At 41.0% G+C, this 22,253-nt stretch overlaps 1 protein-coding gene across 5 annotated transcripts in view; it reads right to left on the minus strand.

Moving 5' to 3' along the window:
* REPS1 (RALBP1 associated Eps domain containing 1) overlaps positions 1-22,253 on the minus strand; it is a 67,995-nt gene that overhangs the window by 40,210 nt on the left and 5,532 nt on the right. For 4 of the 5 annotated variants that reach the window (XM_018567337.1, XM_018567336.1, XM_018567340.1 and 1 more), the window contains exons 2-5: positions 15,386-15,509; positions 13,828-14,024; positions 7,286-7,436; positions 6,129-6,253 (exon numbers count right to left, since the gene is read on the minus strand). In XM_018567337.1, the coding sequence (XP_018422839.1) occupies positions 6,129-6,253; positions 7,286-7,436; positions 13,828-14,024; positions 15,386-15,509 (597 nt within the window). The remainder of the gene's footprint in view (positions 1-6,128; positions 6,254-7,285; positions 7,437-13,827; positions 14,025-15,385; positions 15,510-22,253) is intronic. The other variant, XM_018567338.1, reaches the window with a different exon arrangement.

The raw sequence follows: 22,253 nt of genomic DNA on the forward strand, positions 1-22,253 counted from the left end.
AGGGTAACTGGAGATCTAGTAAACTCTAAACACAAACACAGTGCGCCTCCCTCGTGTAGAAGTTTTTATTGTTAAAAATAAAAAGGCAGGAAATGTACTTACAAACCAGCAGTCAGTAGAGAGCCTTAATAGAAGAAGTCTCGTCAGCACTGGTAAAAACATCAGAACAGCCACAACATGAACTATGCAGACCGGGGGAACACATCCTTCTACCTGCATTTCAGCCTTGGTTAACGGGTTTCTGTGGTTCTGACGAAGGGGGCGTGTCCCCAGAAAATTAAGCAGTAACCCTATAATAAAACTGTCTTAATCTGTCTCACTGCTCCTGTTTAGCACCGCCTTGCTTAAGTTTTTGGAACACTGCACCTAATTTTGTCACATGACACAACCAAAATGTAAACAGTGCTTAGTAGAGCCCTTCTTTGACCAATAGGCATTTAGCTAATGTGAACATGACTGCATGTTTGCCTGTCAATGTATTCATAAACATCATTTAGCACTGAGATTTGCAACAAGCTGAACCAAGCACTCTGACAACTTCTAGTTTCAGGATTGTGCCCAGGAGTCAGTTGGTTCAGGACTTGAGTCTCAAGAAAGAGGTCATCAGCATTTTCTTCTAAAACTGCAGCCAATAATCAGGAGTTGATCTTTCTTCGTCCCTGCTTCCTTCCAGTAATGGAGTACCGGCAATGGTGATTTAAATCTAGTTGTCATCCCTTCCTGTGAGGTAACACTAGCATATTTTAAGTGTCAACCAATCATATATGATAACAAAATAAAATTTTTGTACTTAAAATCTTTTCATTTAGGGACACAGGAATTTATTAATTCTGAAACAGTCAGAACTTTCTAAAGTAGTCTGGACGGAGGGGTGACTAATAGCTGCTAACAAATCCTACTGATGTAGGGGACCATCCAACATGAGTATTTGAATGAATCATTGCCTAAATCCAGGCTAGAAGAAAGGGTCAAACCAAACAACAAAACTGTCACAACCAAGGGGAGAACAGGAGGATCAACCCAGAGTTTCAGACCAGGACAAAGAATTACCTTGTGAAACTGGAGGACCAACTTGCCATCAACCAAATCAAGTGGAAAACATACTACTCGAAGGAAAGAAGACAACTATACCTATAAATGTGGTCAACAGGAAAATATTATTACTGGGCCAAATCATATGGAAAAGACAGGCGAAGTCTGAATAGACAAATAAAAAGGGGGACTAGATGGTCACCGGAAAAGTCTCAAGTCCAGCATTTCTAACCCTTGACTTCAGGGAAAGGAAAAACCATAATAATGTAAGAGGTTGCCTGATCAGATACATTTGCAATAAGATAGCCATAAGTGTGAGATCCCTCACTGCATAACATTACGACGGTTAAAAAGGGAATGACAAAAGGCTGGTAGAAACTAGGGGTGACTAATTATGGATCCTCAAAATGATATGAATGGATGGTAAATACCTGCACCAAGGAAGGGCAGGGATGAGGGAATATCTAATTTAAAGTTAGATTTGAACACCAGGATTAGACGGAAAGGGGTCCTTCCAACACAACATCCAGAGATGTTCCTAGGGTACGATAGCCCACACTGTAACCCGTCTAACTGGTTATCATGATTTTAATAACCATTAAACATACCCCTGAGAGTATTAGCATTTCCTGTCTCACAAGGCTGGGTAGAAATCCTAGTGCTATTGATGAACCAGACAAAAAGTGTTCAGTAGGTGGCCGTTACCCCCTTTCTGTCCAGCATCATTTGATCAGAAAATCAAAAGGAGCTGGATGGAAAATTATTGGGTGAGCAGTGACAGTAGCCAGTTGGCTGCCATCACTGTTCAGGCATTCTGACAGTGGCAGGTGCCACCCAGTGGGAGATTCATCCATCCAGGCTGTTGTGTGGATGGTGGAATCTGTTTTTTTTTCTTCAGCCCACAGGTTGAATGAAAAAATACAATAGTGTATGGCCAGCTTTACACTATCCTCCACAGAGTTCCGTCTGCTGACTATCCAGATGAACACAGGTGAACACCCCCATGTGATGAATTCTTTATTGCAAGTACTCAGCGCTGTTTAGCGTAGGAGCAGGTTACCCAACCTGTTTTCAAGGTGAAAGTACCACAGCACCAGCGTGCCAGCGATTGTGGGTGGTACAAGGGTGGTGCGAGCAGCTGAGAGAATCATCCGAACTAAACTCCCTGACCTGAATTCGATCTATAGCAAGCGGTGCTGGACCAAGACCAGGAAGATTATGAGGGACCTCAGCCATCCCAACAATGGACTTTTTTCTTTGTTGAGGTCTGGGAAGCGTGATCGCTCCCTGAAGGCCAACACAGAGAGACTGAGGAGAAGTTTCTTCCCTCAGGCTATACGGTCTCTTAATCAGACCTCTATATAGTCATATAATCTACTGCCTGATTAGATAAGTATTCTCACATTACTGCACATCCGCACTTTAAAAGAAAATGGTCAAGGAAAGGTCAATACACTGCTGGTCATCACTTTAATTCATTTTACCCCGTATTGCTGCTGTTGGCACTCGCACACTTACATTCCATATTGTATTAGCATTTTTAGTCAAATTTAAATTTTAATATTTACATTTAACACTTATATTTATTTTGCAATGTAAAAGTTTTATTTAAAATGTATTCTTTCTTTCTTCTTTTTGCAGTCGTGTAAGCATTTCACTGCATATCATACTTGTACGATTGTGTATGTGACAAATAAATCTATCTATCTATCTATCTATCTATCTATCGTCAGGTCAAAAACACTGACCTGCGGAAAAATCCCCTGACGACTCAAGAACTGTGTTCCAGGGGATTAGACTTTAAAGAGCCAGATAAGAGTACACGACCATTTAGTGGGGTCCTTCCAGGACGAAGAAACAGACATCCCAACCTCCACCAGAACCTGCACATAGCGTCAGTAATGTTTTGGTCAAGAGACCATCATGGTGTGTTGCACAGAGAGCAGACTGTATAAAACAATGGAATGGACAGACCCATACTACATGGGAATCCCCCAGCAATACCACAAGTCCTGAAAGGGGAAACTAGGGAAAAACCTGTTGCACATGAGGGAGAGGTAAAGAGAGCAAAAAGGGAGTGGACTCCCTTAGCAAGGACTTGAGCTGAGCAGCCCTGCCTCATGGTGAGCCAAGGCTACCAGCATCAGACACCTGGCAATTTGCATGTTGATCTAGACAAGGTTTGAAAATGATAGAATACTCAGCTATGTTTGAACTGTAAGACACCAGGAAACTGTCCATCTTTAAGACGTGGCTCTTGAGTGTGCCACATTGTGGATGCCCGGGGAAAAAAAATCTATCTATCTATCTATCGTCAGGTCAAAAACACTGACCTGCGGAAAAATCCCCTGACGACTCAAGAACTGTGTTCCAGGGGATTAGACTTTAAAGAGCCAGATAAGAGTACACGACCATTTAGTGGGGTCCTTCCAGGACGAAGAAACAGACATCCCAACCTCCACCAGAACCTGCACATAGCGTCAGTAATGTTTTGGTCAAGAGACCATCATGGTGTGTTGCACAGAGAGCAGACTGTATAAAACAATGGAATGGACAGACCCATACTACATGGGAATCCCCCAGCAATACCACAAGTCCTGAAAGGGGAAACTAGGGAAAAACCTGTTGCACATGAGGGAGAGGTAAAGAGAGCAAAAAGGGAGTGGACTCCCTTAGCAAGGACTTGAGCTGAGCAGCCCTGCCTCATGGTGAGCCAAGGCTACCAGCATCAGACACCTGGCAATTTGCATGTTGATCTAGACAAGGTTTGAAAATGATAGAATACTCAGCTATGTTTGAACTGTAAGACACCAGGAAACTGTCCATCTTTAAGACGTGGCTCTTGAGTGTGCCACATTGTGGATGCCCGGGGAAAAAAAAACCGCTCCAATGGACACGAGGACCATTGCAGTGTAGTCCCCTGTGTAAAGGTGTGAGAGTCTGAGTGGGATAGGATTGCCAAGGAAAGGTTAGTATTTAATTAGGATTTAGAGGTCTCTGAAAGTGAAGAACCCAGACCAACCTGGAAAGATGCACACTGGGGTGCAGTAAAATCAGAAGGGTGAGCAGGACAACTAAAGGAGATGCCCAATTTGGGGGTCTAGGCTGAAGACTGAGTGGAGCAGTTGAGAGGACCTCTGGCATCGAGCTCTTCAGCTTCAGTGGGAGGAAGTCAAACGGTCTACGCGCTACTACTTCAGTAGTACAAGAAGGAGAAGGGTGTTGTTTTGACCCTTCCTCTGCCCTATTGCTTTGAGTAGGGTTCGACCAATATTTTTTTCTGAACAGATACTGATTACGGGCCACCTTTCAGGACGATAACCGATATAAGTTGCCGATTTCCTGTTTACATCACAGACCTGATAGAGAAAGTTCTAAGGTAGGCTTCTCTGCTGATTCACAGCAGGCCGCGGGTGGGTGCAAAATCCAGTCTGCTATTGGCTACTTCAAACTGCAAACTGGCTATTGCAATTTGAAATAGTCAAAAGCAGTCTGCCTATTGCTCCCAACCCTTTGCCAGCTTTTTACATTCAGTCAGTGAAATTCCAAAAGGACGGAACACCATTGACTCATTTGGTAACATGCCCTTTAACATAGAATACTGAAGCATCTACGGTGGCGGGCGAACACCAAGTAACCAATTCCCTCTCAAAAGGGAAAAAAGGTCCACTACATTCTGTGGAGAGGCCCAGAATCCTACAGGGTGTTTCCAGTTGTCATAGAGGAATTATTCAAACAGTAGGTGTAACAGAAAGGTCCTTGCAGCAATAGGAGCTCTAAAAGACACTAGGCCTGAAACAGCAGACTAATCATCTAAATGCAGAGTAGCATGTACTGCATCCCTATGCAGCTTTGAGTCATCTGGGAGGTGGTTTAAAAATAGCCTCCCTAGGAGTAGACTGTGAGCTCTCTGAATCGGAATTAAAGATGGTGATAGGGGCCTCAGCCACGCTTTGAGTTGAATGCCCAGAAGAGTCAGAGCTAAAACTGCCAGGGATAGCACCACAGCTCACTTAGAGCCTCTATGTGCAGATTGCTCTAGGAGCTGGGCACAGACAGACGAAAAGTCCAAAGTGGACATAGAGAGGACTCTGCTTTACCCAATAAAGCTGAAGAAGCCTCCAAGGAGAACAAACATATAATAATAGGAGTCCCAGGTTCAAGATTACAGGTGTACCTTAGCACGGTGAAAACCTCCCAGTGCTTTACACCAACTTCAGTGAAGAGCTCCGCGTCTAAATAGAAAACAGTACGCAAAGGTCTAAATTGGCACTATGCAGAGCTCAGTGCCTGAAGGTAATCTTCCACACAGGCTAGCCCCGCAATCTTCCAGTTCAATGAGGCTCGGGTATAGTCTCCAAAATGGTACGAGAGGATGCGCTGATCCAAATAGTTGCTATGTAGAGACTAGTTCAAGCAGTGGTGTGAAAATCTCGAAAGATGTTACAGGAAAAATCATTAGCGGTGCATCAAGAATATTGAATGAAGTCATTAAAGAAGGAAATAACACAAATATAGAAGGATAGCAAAAAAATTCAGTTAGGAGAAAAAAGTGAGGCATGCTTAGAGTGGGGTTATATGGGGGCTGGCTTACAATTTTTTTTTGTCCTTTAGGCGGTGATATTATCAGACTGTCTCAGAATTCCTGTGTCCCTCAATGGACACTAAAGAAACACTCACAGCAATATGTACGTCTGCCTAAATGTCCTGATCTTATAGTGCCAACAATGCAAAATACTTTGCATTCACATGCGATAAGGTATAGTAATCTTCCCTGCTTCTAGTAGCTAATTTCCAAATAGCTACATTTACTAGAATACAAAAAAAAAAGATGGGAAAGCATGTAAGTATTACAGCAAAATTAGGTTTTGAACACTACAAAAATAACAATACACACTGAAAATACACTATGCTCAAAACCAATTAAAATATAAACTGAAAATAAAATTTTCTTCTGAAATGCACAAAAGCTGTAAAATTAGCAAAATGGAAAAAAAAAAAAAAAGCAGTGAGAAAAAGCCATTCCAATAAAGCAAATCAATAAAAATGAAAATGCAACTAAATAAATGAATATGCAACTAAATAAAATGCCACACCTGGACAGATGCGGGATGCATGGATAAAAGAGCAGTGCTTGGTGGAGTATCTGCAAAACTGACCCAATTTTCCTGATGTGGTAGTGGTGAGTGTGCTGGCCATGTTCCTTCTGCCGACGAACCAACTGCAAAAGATCACACAAAGTCAAATAAAGAATACCAGTCTATGTACTAATAAATACTACTCAATGGAAGGGGGTGAGACTAGTGTAGTGTTTTAGTATTACGATCCTGTGAAATCACACCATCTTGCAGTAGAGTACTAAAAGACAGAAGTAGGTAAAGACCAGAAATGTTCTGCCAAAGACTTAAAAAAACAAAAACCGCATGGTTTCCTTGCAACATACACCGCAACCTCTTACTGAAAGACGTTTACATGTAATTTAGAAAGCCAACACTAAAGCTAGCCATAGACCCGCAGGCTGAACAAAGAAAATACTACAGAATTCTACATCAACGCTTATGAGTGTTGATCGAGCAATCTCCTCCTGTTGGCATTGTATTCTGAAGGCGGCAACTAGCCATTGTCAGAATTCCTGAACAGAGCCGGAAGCTCATTGGCTGCTGGCTCTGTTAGTTCAAAAGATTTTCCAACCGGGTCCTTCGATCAGCTGATTGAGGGATGCCAGCCGAAAGGGTCCAGTCAGCGGCACCCACTGTACGAAATTCATATAGTGTATGGCCAGCTTAAGAGCTTGCTCAATCTAAGCACAGAGTGCTCAGAGTGCTGTACATTAAGTGCATTGCTAGGCAAACTTCTAGGAAACCTTATTACCGCACTCTGAAAACTGGCAGGTCTATTCACAAAAGGGTGAAGAGTTTGGAGAAGGCAGGAGAAGTGAACAATCTAGGACAACTTAGCGGAATTGGAGAATCTTTCCAAATCATCTATGTTGTCCTAGATTGTTCACTTCTCCTGCCTTCTCCAAACTCTTCACCCTTCAGTGAATAGACCTGCAAGCCTTTTTGAATTGTGAACACAGAAATATTGTGTTAAAAGGTGAAGAACATGCTTCAGCTTGTTATCAGAGTCATAAATTTAGACTCTGAAAGTAAAAACATGTATATGATCTGTCACTTGCTGTGAACTGTTCTATGCTGTGCACAATATATGTAGCCTGATACAGAAATGAAACCTGGGAAGTTTAAAATCACACCTTGTGCTTCACTGTAGGGAGGCCAAAACGGACCAGCTACCGTCACAGCTTGCTCACCATTTCCTCCACTGGCATGTCGGATGTGCTTTCTCCAAGAGTTTGGAGATGAAGGTGGCGACTGCTGGGGAGATACTACCGGTGATGTTGACTCCTTGCAGGAAAACAGGAAAAACAAGTTAAAATGATGTTCCTGCATTTTAATTAGAATCATTAAAATGCCATGCACAACTACACTTCAGTTAATGAAATTTGTATCCATTCATATTATTTCTAGAAACAATAAGTCGCTTAAAGAAGAAATCTGGGATGCACATCACTTTATATATTTAGGTCCCTCGCAGTCAGAGGAGCAAACTGCTGTAACAATTGATCATAAAAGTTCTTACTTTTCTTGTAATCCTCGTATTTAGCCGCCAGTGATATCACATCTTCCTATGTACAAATCAGTCCATCTTCCTATGTACAAATCAGTCCTTCCTGCACCCAGCGGGAGGATCTAGGTAACCAGTGCGTGTCATATCCTGGCAGAGAAAGCGGACTACATCTCCCATGAGGCATTGTAAAATAGGGGAAGTGGGAGGAGTGTATAGGCAGAGCTGAGAGTGGAGATGGGAAGAGCTACACAGGGTATGGGTGGAGTGGAGGGTGGAGATGGGCAGAGTAAAAGGTGGCATCAGTATTCAATTAACACACCCACTCACCTATCCACACATAGGTGCCAACCCCCCTGAGAGTCCATTCATACAGCCTGTCAGCTAGTGAAGTGTGGCAGCTCCCGCAGTGTTGTATCAGGGTTATTCACTGAAGGGTGAAGAGTTTGGAGAAGGCAGGAGAAGTGATCAATCTAGGATAACATAGCTGATTTGGAAAAATTCTCCAATTCATCTCACTTTCCAGTTCAGCTATTTTGTCCTAGATTGTTCCCTTCTCCTGTCTTCTCCAAACTCTTCACCTGTTAGTTAATAACACTGACACATAGCTGAAGCTGTCATATGTATATGCAGAGCTCAGAATTTCAGGTCATGAGCTACTAGCCAGGCCTTAAAAGTTACTCGCCACCAGTTGCCCCGCATAACACAAACACACACAGGGCACACCGTGCATACAGCCACAGCACACCGCACAGGGCATTACACATACACACACGTGGCACCCCGCCCCATCTCTATGTCCCCCTAAAGGTCCCAAGCATAGTTACTGCATCTCAGGCTGCACAAAGGGGATCTGCGGCACAGCAATCTGCTGGGGCCCCTCCCGTAGTCTACCAGTCCGACCCAGGGCTTCCCCTGTATTGTGACGTCCGCGCAGTCACGGTCTTCTATCATTCCACCGGACTCATTACTTTATTGTATTACAGTTACAGATCGGATGGGAGGATAGAACACCTGGACAGACGACGGGGCACACTGCAGCCATAAAATCTACCTAAAAACCATCTACGTGACACACTCACCCACTTTCTGTCACGGCTCTGCAAAAGCAAAACTACTGTTACCATAATCCTTTACGTGCAGACCGGAAGTTGCGCTGTCAGCAGGGAATAAGCGAACCTCAGTAAAGATGGATGCCATCATGCGGCCATCATTAACATGGGAATGTGCACGGCTGTGAGCAGTAGCATATCCCCTCCATATATACTCCCTCCAGGAGTTGGGAACTCGGTCCATGACCGAGTGCCTGACTCAATGGTTTAATTTCCACTCACCCCACGCAATTTTCACTCGCAAATTGCAAGGGGGCGAGTGGAAATTTTGAGCTCTGCGTACATGTACGTATGTAAATTGCACTTTGCAAAATTCACATTCAGGAACCATATTGTCCTCTTCTGTGTCAACCATAGCAAAGCATGCACAGCTCCCAGTTTTGTCACAGGTCCCAGCAGAGTCGCTGAGTCCTATGCATTGTCACACAATTCCCAGCAGAGTCACTCAGTCCTATGCATTGTCACACAATTCCCAGCAGAGTCACTGAGTCCTATGCATTGTCACACAATTCCCAGCAGAGTCACTGAGTCCTATGCATTGTCACACAATTCCCAGCAGAGTCACTGAGTCCTATGCATTGTCACACAATTCCCAGCAGAGTCACTCAGTCCTATGCATTGTCACACAATTCCCAGCAGAGTCACTCAGTCCTATGCATTGTCACACAATTCCCAGCAGAGTCACTCAGTCCTATGCATTGTCACACAATTCCCAGCAGAGTCACTCAGTCCTATGCATTGTCACACAATTCCCAGCAGAGTCACTCAGTCCTATGCATTGTCACACAATTCCCAGCAGAGTCACTCAGTCCTATGCATTGTCACACAATTCCCAGCAGAGTCACTCAGTCCTATGCATTGTCACACAATTCCCAGCAGAGTCACTCAGTCCTATGCATTGTCACACAATTCCCAGCAGAGTCACTCAGTCCTATGCATTGTCACACAATTCCCAGCAGAGTCACTCAGTCCTATGCATTGTCACACAATTCCCAGCAGAGTCACTCAGTCCTATGCATTGTCACACAATTCCCAGCAGAGTCACTCAGTCCTATGCATTGTCACACAATTCCCAGCAGAGTCACTCAGTCCTATGCATTGTCACACAATTCCCAGCAGAGTCACTCAGTCCTATGCATTGTCACACAATTCCCAGCAGAGTCACTCAGTCCTATGCATTGTCACACAATTCCCAGCAGAGTCACTCAGTCCTATGCATTGTCACACAATTCCCAGCAGAGTCACTCAGTCCTATGCATTGTCACACAATTCCCAGCAGAGTCACTCAGTCCTATGCATTGTCACACAATTCCCAGCAGAGTCACTCAGTCCTATGCATTGTCACACAATTCCCAGCAGAGTCACTCAGTCCTATGCATTGTCACACAATTCCCAGCAGAGTCACTCAGTCCTATGCATTGTCACACAATTCCCAGCAGAGTCACTCAGTCCTATGCATGGTCACACAATTCCCAGCAGAGTCACTCAGTCCTATGCAGTCACACAGCTCCCAGCAGAGTCACTGAGTCCTATGCATTGTCACACAATTCCCAGCAGAGTCACTCAGTCCTATGCATTGTCACACAATTCCCAGCAGAGTCACTCAGTCCTATGCATTGTCACACAGCTCCCAGCAGAGTCACTAAGTCCCAATGCGTTGTCACACGGAGTCACTCCATCCACACTGTTTTGTGCGTAAGGAAGAAACTGTTAGTCTACATTCACACAATTGACTTTGCTGTGTGGTGGAACTCCAGCTGCAATAACTTACTGGTTTACATGTGGCAGTATTCCCAGGTATGCTCGCTCAGATGCAGCTGCTGTACACATGCAGATAAATGACAGGGTGACAACGGCTGCATATGTCAATGGCAGTTCGTTTGTCATACTACATAGGCAACATAAGATTACATGTGAACTACCACTGACAGATACAGCTGTTGCTATGTTATATGTGGTTTGGGATAAATGATTGTCCTTGCATGCAGGATAGGTGCTTATTTTATATTTGTTTTAACCAAAATGATTCTTCAGGTTTTTCTTTTTCTTATTTGGGTTAGGGTTTGGCACATTTCCCTCTCATGGCTGGATTCCTGGTTTGTGATAGGGTAATATATATATGCTCCAATTACTTCATTTTTTTATGCTATGAGTACACACACTAAGACACATTACAGGTGTCATGACAAATTCCCCAGCTTTGAAGTCACCCTACCTCCTCACAATGCAGGACATCCGGCTGTGTGAAACTGCAGCTGCATTACACATAGTTCCAGCTCTGCCTAGTCTCAGGGAAGGCAGTGTGACAGAGCAGGAGCTGCGCTGTGAGTGGGCGGGGTTAGAACAGCAGTCTAAGGCTGGCCATACACCAAGTATTATGAGAGCCAGCAGGGTTATCTAGCAATATACTGACGCTTGGCCCAGTGGGAGATTCCTCCATCCACACAGTTTAGTGTAGATGGAGGAATCTGTTGCACTTTTTCCATCTGACCACAGAAAATCTGCAGATAATTGTAAGGTGTATGGCCAGGTAAGGCTTCACAGCCCAGCACACACTGCAGTGTGTGGAGTCAGTATCTCTTCCTGCAGTCTGCAATAGCACCACAGGTAGGAGGTTATAAGACCGCTGGCTTGGCTGATAGTCTGGTCTAACAGAAAGGGAATGAAAGGGGCAGAGGACAGGAAAGCACAGACTTGTACCATATGATTTCTGGAAGACCATACTGCTATGCAGAAAAGTAAGCACCTAATTTAATACTAGTTACAGTAGGTTGAAAAATGTTCTTCCTGCAGTTCTGCTTTAAAGCTGAACACAAAAATGATTATGCCATACCTGATTGGCCCATGGGAATCCTGTGAAGCCCTTTAGAATGCAGAGTATTTTTTTTATCAATGCATAAAAGGCATTCTTTCATTGGACAAGGGGTGGATTGTGAGGTCACCACACTTAGTCCAGAGAAAGCCTTTTATGCATTGATAAAAAAAAAAAAACATTTTTTTTTTCCCTAGCTTATGCTATGTGAATTGGAACATGCAACAAATACAAAATAGCTGTAATCCCAACTTGGCTTTGAATGTGGAAATACACTTTAAACACATTTCCAAAGTCTGGTGTCAGGTCTGACAAGCACAGCACTGACGGGAAGTATACCATTCAGGAAAATTTCAGTACACTTCCCTGAAAACCACACAATGTATCTGTTTCTTTATATCATAAGTAAATTAGAACCTCTCCATTATTAGGCCCCTTTCACACGGCCTGATCAGGAGAGGATCTGTGCATAGATCCTCTCCTGATCAGAGCAGTACGGATTGGATGCCACTGAAAAAAATGAAACTGCGGGACCCCGTGTCTGTCTATGGGGAATTTGATGTAAACGGACATGTGTACCTTTACATCAGACAACGTTGAAATGGAACACTGTTCTGTTTTTTCGGACCTAGCTGGAGCCGGGGGTAACCAGATGTTTACACACGGCTGCCCATAGACTTGCATTAGGCATCCGATCGGTTTTGGTTTTTTTAAGCGGACTCGATCGGATGCCTAATCGGAGAGGCCCTCTAAACAGGGGCGTGAGACAACCAAACACAGACACACACATACACACTTTACCCATGTGCATAGTTATTCTGTGTTCTCATTATGTGTTCTCATTATATGTTTACAAGACTTTGTAACAAATATGCAGCAATATTTAGAAGTTTCACTTCAAAACTACCCACTGAAGTATCTGCTTTGATTTTACAAAGAAAAATGTAGCACCAGTTTGATGCTACAAAATGCAATGCTTTTGAGTTTTATTTGTTTTGAAGAAAAAGACAAAAAAATAAAAAATAACAGTAAGAGAAAAGCAACAGCAGAAATGGCTGATCAAAGTAATGAAAAAAACAGCATTTTTATCTGTGAGTGCATCAAAACAAACAAAAAAACAACAACACACACCTCTTCTGGTAACCTTTTTTCTAGAACAAGGTAAAAAAAATAAAATGACAATTTTTAAGAAGCCTACGAGCGTAACGCGTAGGGGACTAACAAAGCAATACAACACTGCATATGAAAATCAAGGAATTATGAATATACATAGTGAAATATGAATTATATATAAAATATTATGAAATGTGAAAAGAAGTAATAATTTTAGGGTTATAAGAATCATGTATATATATGAGCATTGTTTTTAATATTTATAATTATGCAATAAATGTTTTATATGAACATCAACAAAATTGTACCAATTATAACTATATGAGTACCCTCAAAAAAAACCCGGCACAACCTAGGTTGTATAATGTGTAGTTTTTTTGACTAAGTTTGGGGTGAGGCCTCTAATCACCTGGGGGAGTACTTTGGGAAGTGCCTGTTTTGGAATAAGAATATCATCTTAAACTGATGTTTTATATCAGACTATAAGTATCCAATCGTTGTTTTAAAGATTTAATACACAAAAGATTGCCAGAGCACCGTTGTTTAGAGACAGCCCAGCAGAAACGGTCTGCCTTGCGACACTGCTTTAGCCAACAAAACTTTTGATTTGACGGAGCTATTGGAATGAGTCATTCAAATGTGCGTGTAAATGTCAGATTGAGCTACTGATCTCTGTAAACAGACTTTGTACAGCAGATAATTGAGGGGAAAAAAAATGAAAGCATGAAAAGGAGCCTTAAAGTGTAAATTAAACCCCAAATACCTTTTAAGCTTGTTTGGTATCATGCCTCAGTGTAGAGCTTTCTTAAGCAAATCAGTTTTGTAAAATCAACTGCAAAGATTTTTGACTGGAGATTGTGCCAATAACAGCATTTTTTTTTCACGTGTACATTATTTTGTCCACCCCAGATAGGATTATGCAATATAAAGAAAAACAGTTTTGATGAAGAATATTTAAAACTGAAAATCTAACTTGCGGAACCTTAAAGGCACCTCATTACCAAGATTACAGGCATTTCTGTAGCACGTACAGTATATACCCAGATTTACTTTAGCAAGATGAGATATCAATATTTTATTTGCTCAATTCGAGTATAACTTGAACGTCCAGTACACCACTAAAAGTCACATTACCTGCTGCTCTGCTGGACCACGTGCCTGAATCACATCATAGCTAACTGAACCCTTTTTGACCTGTGTTCTTCCAGGAGGTGGTGGAATGACCCCAGAGTAAGAAGAGGAATTGTCTCCATCTGAGCTGTGAGCAACTGGATGTCTTGAATCTTGTTCATTTTTAGACACCAGAAATCTTGGCAGGGGTAGATCTTTTACTACAGAAAACAGAAAAACACATTAAACAAGGCACCTACAATTACATATTCCAAAATAGAGTAAAGTCTAATAATTAAAAGACAAATAACCCTATTAGCACAAGGGTGCAGACATTCTCACTGCATTTTGCTTTATTTGTAGCGCAGCAAGTAAAAAGCCAACAGAAATACATTTAGATATTATAAATGACACAGTTCATTATTTGTTTTGTAAAATTCCAATGTACATGATTTTCAATGTACACAATACAAACTTCATTAACCTCTTAAATTCAAGAATTCTCTAGTAAATCTGTGAAGTCAAACGATATACAGCAGGAATAGCACACATTGAAATGATAATAGTTATTTTTAAATAAAGCAAAACTAAAGGCTGTTTCTGGCAGTTGCTGCACAATTGATTTTACAACAGGAAGGTAGTTATAAAGCAGACTGACTTTCAGGAGAAAGCTATGTAATGCAAGGAGGGGCTGGGGAGTTGCGTTTGTATGTACTGTATTAGCAGAATATATTATCAGTTGTATATATAATATATTTTTCGGTATGCTGTGAGAATGGGAACATAGCAATCATATACTGGGGCTTTATCAAATTTGACTGAAAGCTAAAAACAATACACTTTAAGTCAATACTAGTTTGTCGTAAGTTCCTTACAGTATCCCCCTTTGGGTATATAAACCCATGTGTAGGTCTTCAGAAAAGCAGTAATGAAGCAGAGAGGTTCAGTAGAAACAACTTTACATGACAGCACTTGCTATTTATTACAAGAAGAGCTCAAAGTCCCAGTTCACACCTAGGCTCAAAGCCAAGCGCGACAAAACTCCCAGCACAAGAAATCCCATTACATTTTTATGGCCACTGTTCACACCTGAGAGTTTTGTCGCAAGCTGTAAATGCAGAACGCTGGGAAAAGTACATAACAAGTACATGCTTTTTTTCAGGCAGATTACAGCGTCTTTGACCAAATAGACTTCCAATTAAAGGAAATGGAAATGCGCAACACAAGCGGTTTCCAAAGTTCTGAGCATGGTTTTAATGCACGTTTGCTCATTCACTGCAATGCATTTCAATCTGCTCAATAAAACACGCAACTTTGTCTATGTGCATCTAATGCACGTAAAAAAGAAAACATGCGCTAATATGCGTGAAAACGCTGACGCCTAGGTGTGAAACAAACATCAGCTTTCTATAGAGCAGGTGCTCTGTGTTTAGGTGGCGTCCGGGGTGTAGATCATTTAACTGTAAGCAAAGAAGCGTGCAGGCTCTTTCAGACAGGTTTACCAAAATAACTTTTAAAAAGTTGAATCTTGCATCAGGTTGCTTGGCGCGGTATATATTCAAGTTATCCATTCTTTACTTACCAGTGTTTAAACTTTCAACCCGCAGAGGTAAACCAGACTGTGCTACTGCCACAAGTTTCAATGCAATGTAAAACTGACTTCTTCCAAAATAGCCAAGCCTTGTTGCTCCGCACAGTTCCATTATCTGAAAAACATTATAAAACGTTTGGTCATTAGCAAACGCCTGCCAAATTCACAAGAAGAATTTATCCAAAACTATAACCAAGTTCCGATGTTATTCAGTAAAACTGCCAGGAAACAGTGCCTGCAAGGACGCAGTACTCTAGACGAGTGTGCATTAGACGTGATGATGTCAGCAGTCATTAGACCACTGGAGCCCAGCAAAGAGGCTGTGGCACCACTCCAGCAGTCTGGAGGGAGTGAGCATGTTGGGTATCTATTTACTCGGCATAAACCCATCTTTTATATTTTACAAACAAATGGGTATTCATTATATTGTTTTTTTGTGCACTAACTTGTGTAATTTTTACTGAATTTTTGGGTTTGATAAATATCCTAATATCATGCAACGTAAAAAATTGTAACTGCCTCCAGTTTATTCTACAGGGTCTCTGATTTCAGAATATAAAACTCAAGGGGCTTTCAAGGAATTTTCAGGTTTAAAATGTGCAATGTAACATGTGTGCAAAAAAGGCAGCACAAGGGTTACAGCTCATAGCAGCCCTCTTTACCATCTTGTCTTGATTTGTATTGTGATTGTAATGTCTTCCCTATATTGTAATGCGCTGCGCAAACTATTGGCGCTATATAAATCAATAATAATAATAATAATAATAGCAGTAGACTGAAATGGAAATTTTAATTAGACTTTACCAAATTGCGTGTGCAGAAATTATATTTATATCAACCTTTTAGTAAATCTGGAGTTTTTTTTCACTACTAAATTCCATACATCTGGTTACCAACTTCTTTCTCTACTTCTCCTCCTTAATGTGTGCACCTTTTAAAGAACTCAATGGCTTTGAACCTTAGGTACGACAGTGAACACTCATTACATGGGGTACCTGCCATAATATGAAGTGAGCCCAAATTTTCATGGGCAATGTAGTCCTTATTCAGAAAACATGGCTAATTGTATTGTGTCCCAAGTCCCATAGAAGTCTGCAGTAACTAAACCATTCAAACAATACAATAGAATCTGTACATTCAGCAAATGCTATAATTAGTTCCATCAGTTAAAGTAAGAAAGTCTAAAACAGATTTGAAGGAATATATATCTATCACATGACCTTTAGATTTAAGGCTATCATTTAAAAATCAAACGGATTATGCTTCCAGGCAGACTCCCTAATTCAATTTAACTAGTACCTGCTTAAAGCTCAGCTTGGTTAAAATAACTAAATAATAATTCAAAGAAAATGATCCCCAGCAGTAGTTTAAAAAAAAAAAGAAGCAACGCTGACTGTAATACTCACCCTGCTCTCCAGCACTGATCCCCAGACTCACATGTTCAGTGATCCAACATCCATCCTTTTCCAGTAAACCCAAGGCTTCAAAAGCCTGGCACTGGCCTGGACTCACAAGATAATGCTGTAGAGAGTAGCTCCACATTGCTAAGAGACTATATGTTGATTTTATTCCTAGCAAAATAATGCTGCTGTGTTCACTCCCTTAGACCCTTTCTAAAGCATGTGAGAAGCTCTTAGGATATTTTGTTCTTGGGGGTAAGCCTATACCATCAGGAGCTGAGCTCCCAGCAGCTTGCCCTGCAAGAACTTTACAAGCCTGATAATGTCGTCACAGGGTGGAATTAGAGCATTTTTTTTGCTATAGGAGCAATGTAAAAGTAAAAAGGAATGCTGGGAAATCATCAAGAGGGGGAGAGGGAGCTCTAAGGCTAAGTTTGGGTAATTACTAGACATACCCCTAAGTTGTCAGCAGCACTGGCATGTAAAACAAACTCCCAGCTACTACAGCAGTTTGACCTTTAAACAGTAATCGGTCAGCTTTGTAGAAGTGATTTGGGTAGCAACACTTCATCTGTGTTAAGGTGCCACCTTCTCTGCCTGACAAACCATGCGTCCCTGGCTTACCTGTCCCTTCTGGGTGCCTGGAACCTCCAAAGGCAGGCCTCAGAATGGAGAGCAGCAGGAGATCAGAAAACATCCGTTCGCTGATCTCCCCAGGGAAGTACGAGCCCAGAAGTACTCAAAGCCAAGAGCTTCCGGGCTCATACTAACCTGAGGGATCAGGGGGAGATTTAGAACGGTCAAACTCTGGCAGCTCTGGCACAGACTGTGCTTGTTCAGCTTCAACAGAATGCAGTGGTGTTATTAAGATTCTAATTGACCCCTGATGTCTCCTTACAGAGAATCGGTCACCTGCCCTTGTGATAATAATTTATATTATTATTATACAGGAGTTATATAGCGCTAACAGATTGAGCAGCGCTTTACAAAAATGGGAAGAAAAAAAAAAGTCTAAACAAAGTTTCATAAAACAAAACAAAATGATCTTTTAGATTTTACAAAACATTTGGGTATTATAAGTATGCATGCACTAAAATTCATTTACTGAAACTATAGATCTGATAAACAGTGGAACAAATATTGTGTGGCATAAAAAGTTGCAACTACCGCCATTTTATTCTACAGGTTCTCTGCTTTCAGAAAATATATAATGTTTTGGGGGTTTTATGTAATATTCAAGCCTACAATATGCATTTTATCACGCATGCAAAAAAGTCTCCAGAAGGAATAGGGTTAAATATATAATTATAAATAAATATTGTTCTATGTATAGTTAGTAATTATATATGCACATGGGGAACAGGCTTATCTATGCATTAAAACTCTGCTTTTTGCTTCTGTAATGCTTGCTGCTTCTGTGGTGCTAGCTACACAGTGGTTGTGCTCTAATGCACTTTCTTTCAAAGCTTGCGTTGGCCTGCTCATTAAAAACAAATCCAAAATTGGATAGAGCAGGAAGGGTAAAAAAAAAAAAAAAAATAAAGGCTGTGCTAGGTTGACTCTGACACTTTACGGATTTTAGAATCATAACATTCTAGGTTTTGCCCCAAAAATGTTTTTTTTTTTCGTTTTTTGTCCCTAGTCATTGGGAATAAGGTTTGTGGTGAATGCTGCAGATTCAAGATTCGCAAATTTATGTACAGACTCATCCAGGAGAATTTTCTGAAAACCATAATGCACTGAATTGCCTTTCAACTATGGCCACGAGGCTAAGGACCAACAAAGGTTCTTTTAGGCCTCTACCTCACTATAAAAGGGGTCAAAAGCAGCCATAATGTCAGTGAAGTTGTAGCTGTTGAAGGGAAAGCAAAGCTTACAAACTGCATAGGCAAAGGTAAGGAGAGTTAGGAAGCCATACTTTATTTCTAATTGCTAGCACTTTGGGCAATCGACCTATTTGCAGCCTATTTTTGTGGTTATTATTGTAGATCACTATCTCATTTTATCTTGCTTTAAACTTTTTTTTTTTTTTTACTCCAAGACTTCCCTTTACATAGGCTGTTTTGTTGCTTCTATGTTGGCATGGCACATGTTCCCCATGGCAGTGCCCCACTTCTTATGCCTTTTTTACAGTAGTTTGGGGTAGACAGCAAGACTTAAAGGGTTCTAGCAAACCATGTAGAGTCAGCATTAGGAACAATCTCACTTAACGTGACATTAAAGGCTATTTCTCCCCCCCTTCCCCCAATGTTAGTGTCAGGACTTACCTTAAATGATGCCTCTTGATTTGATCATCTTCTTCTTTACTGTCTTTTTCAGCTGACCCTCCAGCGCTGACTCCTCTGTCCTCCTCTTCTGATGTCCTACGGTGTCTGTGCGGGTGCACGCTGCTCCATAGACTTACCTTGTGTCTCTCCTGATCTCCCGGCCGAACATCTGAAGTACGCATGTGCCCGCCCCAAAATCCTTTGCGGCCGCCTGAGACTCTTCAGATGTTCGGACGGGAGCATGCGGTTTAGACAGGTATGTTTAAACCTGTTTCAAAAGGTTTTGGGTTTTTTTTAAGGTTTTTGCCTATATCTACTGCTTGCTAGCAGTAGATTTATGCCAAAAAACTTGAGGGTTTAATAACCCTTTAATGACAGAAACGGACAAGAGTACAGTAGCAAACTTTGAATGAATTATTTTTTTTCCATCAAAAGGGAATGCAAAGTGGTTTCGTAGAGATTTTCTTTATTTGTTATGGTCAGGGCTACATAAAAAAACATTAAGGAATATTGAAATATTTTAAATGTATTTAAGTAATTTTTAAGGACAAGATGCGAGTGGCAAAGCTTCCAATGTGCACACCTTTTCTGTTGACAACTATCATTTAGCAGGGATTTTCTCTTTCTCCCTGTTGTGTCTCTGGGACAGGATGCAAAGGGAAATCTCCCCAATGAGACATCTAAAGAAAAATATAACCTGGCAGGGTTTTTTCAACCTGACTAACTATGTAACTATGTAAGTTTACACCAACCCTAGTGCATGCAACATTTTTTCTGACAGCACCGGAACACAGGCATTGATTTGCCACACGTTCCGGTGCGGACAATCACACTGCGGCAACTTTGACTTCAATGCACCACCATGCCCCCTCCTGCCCCAGAATGTAGTGAGTCGGCCAGGAACCGATCCAGTGCAATCCGGCACCGAATCAGGCCGTAACGCACTGGGGCTGGTTTAACTAGCCCTCAATATTGTGACACTCTTCTTCCATAGTGTCCTCCTCTGATAGTGGTTGCTTCATCTAACATCAGCCCAGGTCTGTTCGGCCTCTGGCCAGACTACTCCTGGAATGCTCCAATTGCACTAGAGCCACCAGACCCCAACCTTTCTAGCCACACATCACGGAGGGGAGGCATGGATAAGTGGGAAGGGGGGAGGTGGACACAACTAAGCTGCCCTCATCAAAAGAGGATTTCAAGTCAGAGAAGGTCTGTCATCAGCGTCATTCAGAATACAGCTACAAATTTACTGTACCTACCATGATTCACAACCAATAATTAATGCTGTTAGTCATGATAGCTACCTTGCTATAAACAGCGCTACTAGAAGCAACCAGGCAAGTTTCCCCACAATGATATATCTTAGCGTCGCTTTCAAGACTCCACCTAAGAAGAAATGCTTGACTGATGTACTCACATAATCCTTGCCTATTATTAACGCCAAATTTATTGTAGCCAGGAATATTTTAATTATAAGTGACAAGAAAATGCAACTCACAAAACACATAAATCAACATATAGCTTCTATACTTAGGTGAAAAAAATAAAATAAAACATAAATGGTATTGTACTGTGTATTTTATGTAACATTTTTACATGCTGGCTGTACTAAAAGGGCAGTTTGATTTTGTTTTTATTTTACTGTATAAATAGTTATACAAATTTAAAGCCTTTTTGGTGAATATATGAGCAAAAATCTCACCGATATAAAGAGCGCCTTATAGTCATACACATGACTGGTAGACATTCAAGATAAGAAATAACCAAGCAGGAAGCACATATAGCATATGTAGTACCACAGTTGCATTGGTAGTCAGGTTGAAAAAAAAAGTATATATATCCATCTATAGATATTTATATCTCTATCTATATATAGATATATCTATATCTATCTATCTATCTATCTATCTATCTATCTATCTATCTATCCCAAACCATAAACAGAAGCCTGTTCCCACATTTACACAGATCTCTGGTGTTTTTTTTTTACTTATAAAATCTAAATATCTAGTTATATTCTGCTCATATAGGAATACTTCCAGATTTTTTTTTTTTTAACAATTAACTAAGCTAGTTAGAACTAGCTCCTGAGGTAGCATATTCCCCTTTTCCACAGCTCTTAAGGTGAAGAAGCCTTTCCATAGGCAAAGATTAAACCCTTTTCCTTTACAAGCAGAGTGCCACCTTGTCCTTTACAGGGACCTTAAAATGAATAAAGTTGCACCAAGTTCACTATATGGACAACTTATGCATTTCTAAAAGGGTAAACACATAAAAAAATAAAAATTCTACAAAAAGTTCAACACCAACAATAGTTCATCTAAATTATGTTTGGACTAAAAGGAAAATTTCGTTAAAGCCAATTCCACTTTTAAAAGAAAAAAAGCTAAGGCAAAGCAAGCAGCTCTTCCTGCAATACTCCCCTCCAGAGATGTCCCCCAAACCTTTTCAGGGCTTATTGATACCCAACATGCATTCAACCCACTTCCTGTGCCGAATGCTAGAATGCTGTGGCATCTTTGCAAGTTCCACAATAAGAGATCTTTTGGTTTTTCTGCCTTCTTCACAGTTCAAAACTGTTGATATTCTGCTCGACTAATTGCATGTGAGCAAAAATCACTGCACACACAGCTCAAATTCCAAAAGGGAAACACTTGAATGAGGAGGGGTTATGGAATCATCTACTACTCTTGAAAATAAGGATATTTGAATGAAGTACAGTGATTACATTATTGCACAAGAAACAAGCCCAATTTGATAAAGGTCATGAACTTTTAAAATAATCCTAACATCCTATTATTTATAAACACACAATGACTGGTAGGCACAGGCAGCTTATCTGATCATTTTAGTATTTAAAAAAAACCATTTATGAATAGACAATGGACATATATATTATATTTATTTTTATTAAAAGGGTTTAGGCTTGCCAGAAGCCATGCTTAAATACTAGAATAGTTCAGATACTAGAGGGACATGTCATGTTCTCCAAACTTGTTACAACATTTTTGGCATCTGTAGATCAGTGGCAATAATTCTCCTTATTTACCATTTATTCACCATTAATAGACAAACAGAAAAAGGAGGGTGTAGAAGGGTTGTCAATGTTTAATCTGTGGTCCCAATCTGTTAGAGACTCTAGGTCTTATCTAGTTGCCCAAATGAAGAAACCAGGCTTTAATGATGATTTAC

The sequence above is a fragment of the Nanorana parkeri genome, unplaced genomic scaffold (assembly GCF_000935625.1).
Source record: "Nanorana parkeri isolate BGI_ZX_2015 unplaced genomic scaffold, ASM93562v1 scaffold1031, whole genome shotgun sequence".
In the NCBI taxonomy this organism is placed as follows: Eukaryota; Metazoa; Chordata; class Amphibia; order Anura; family Dicroglossidae; genus Nanorana; species Nanorana parkeri.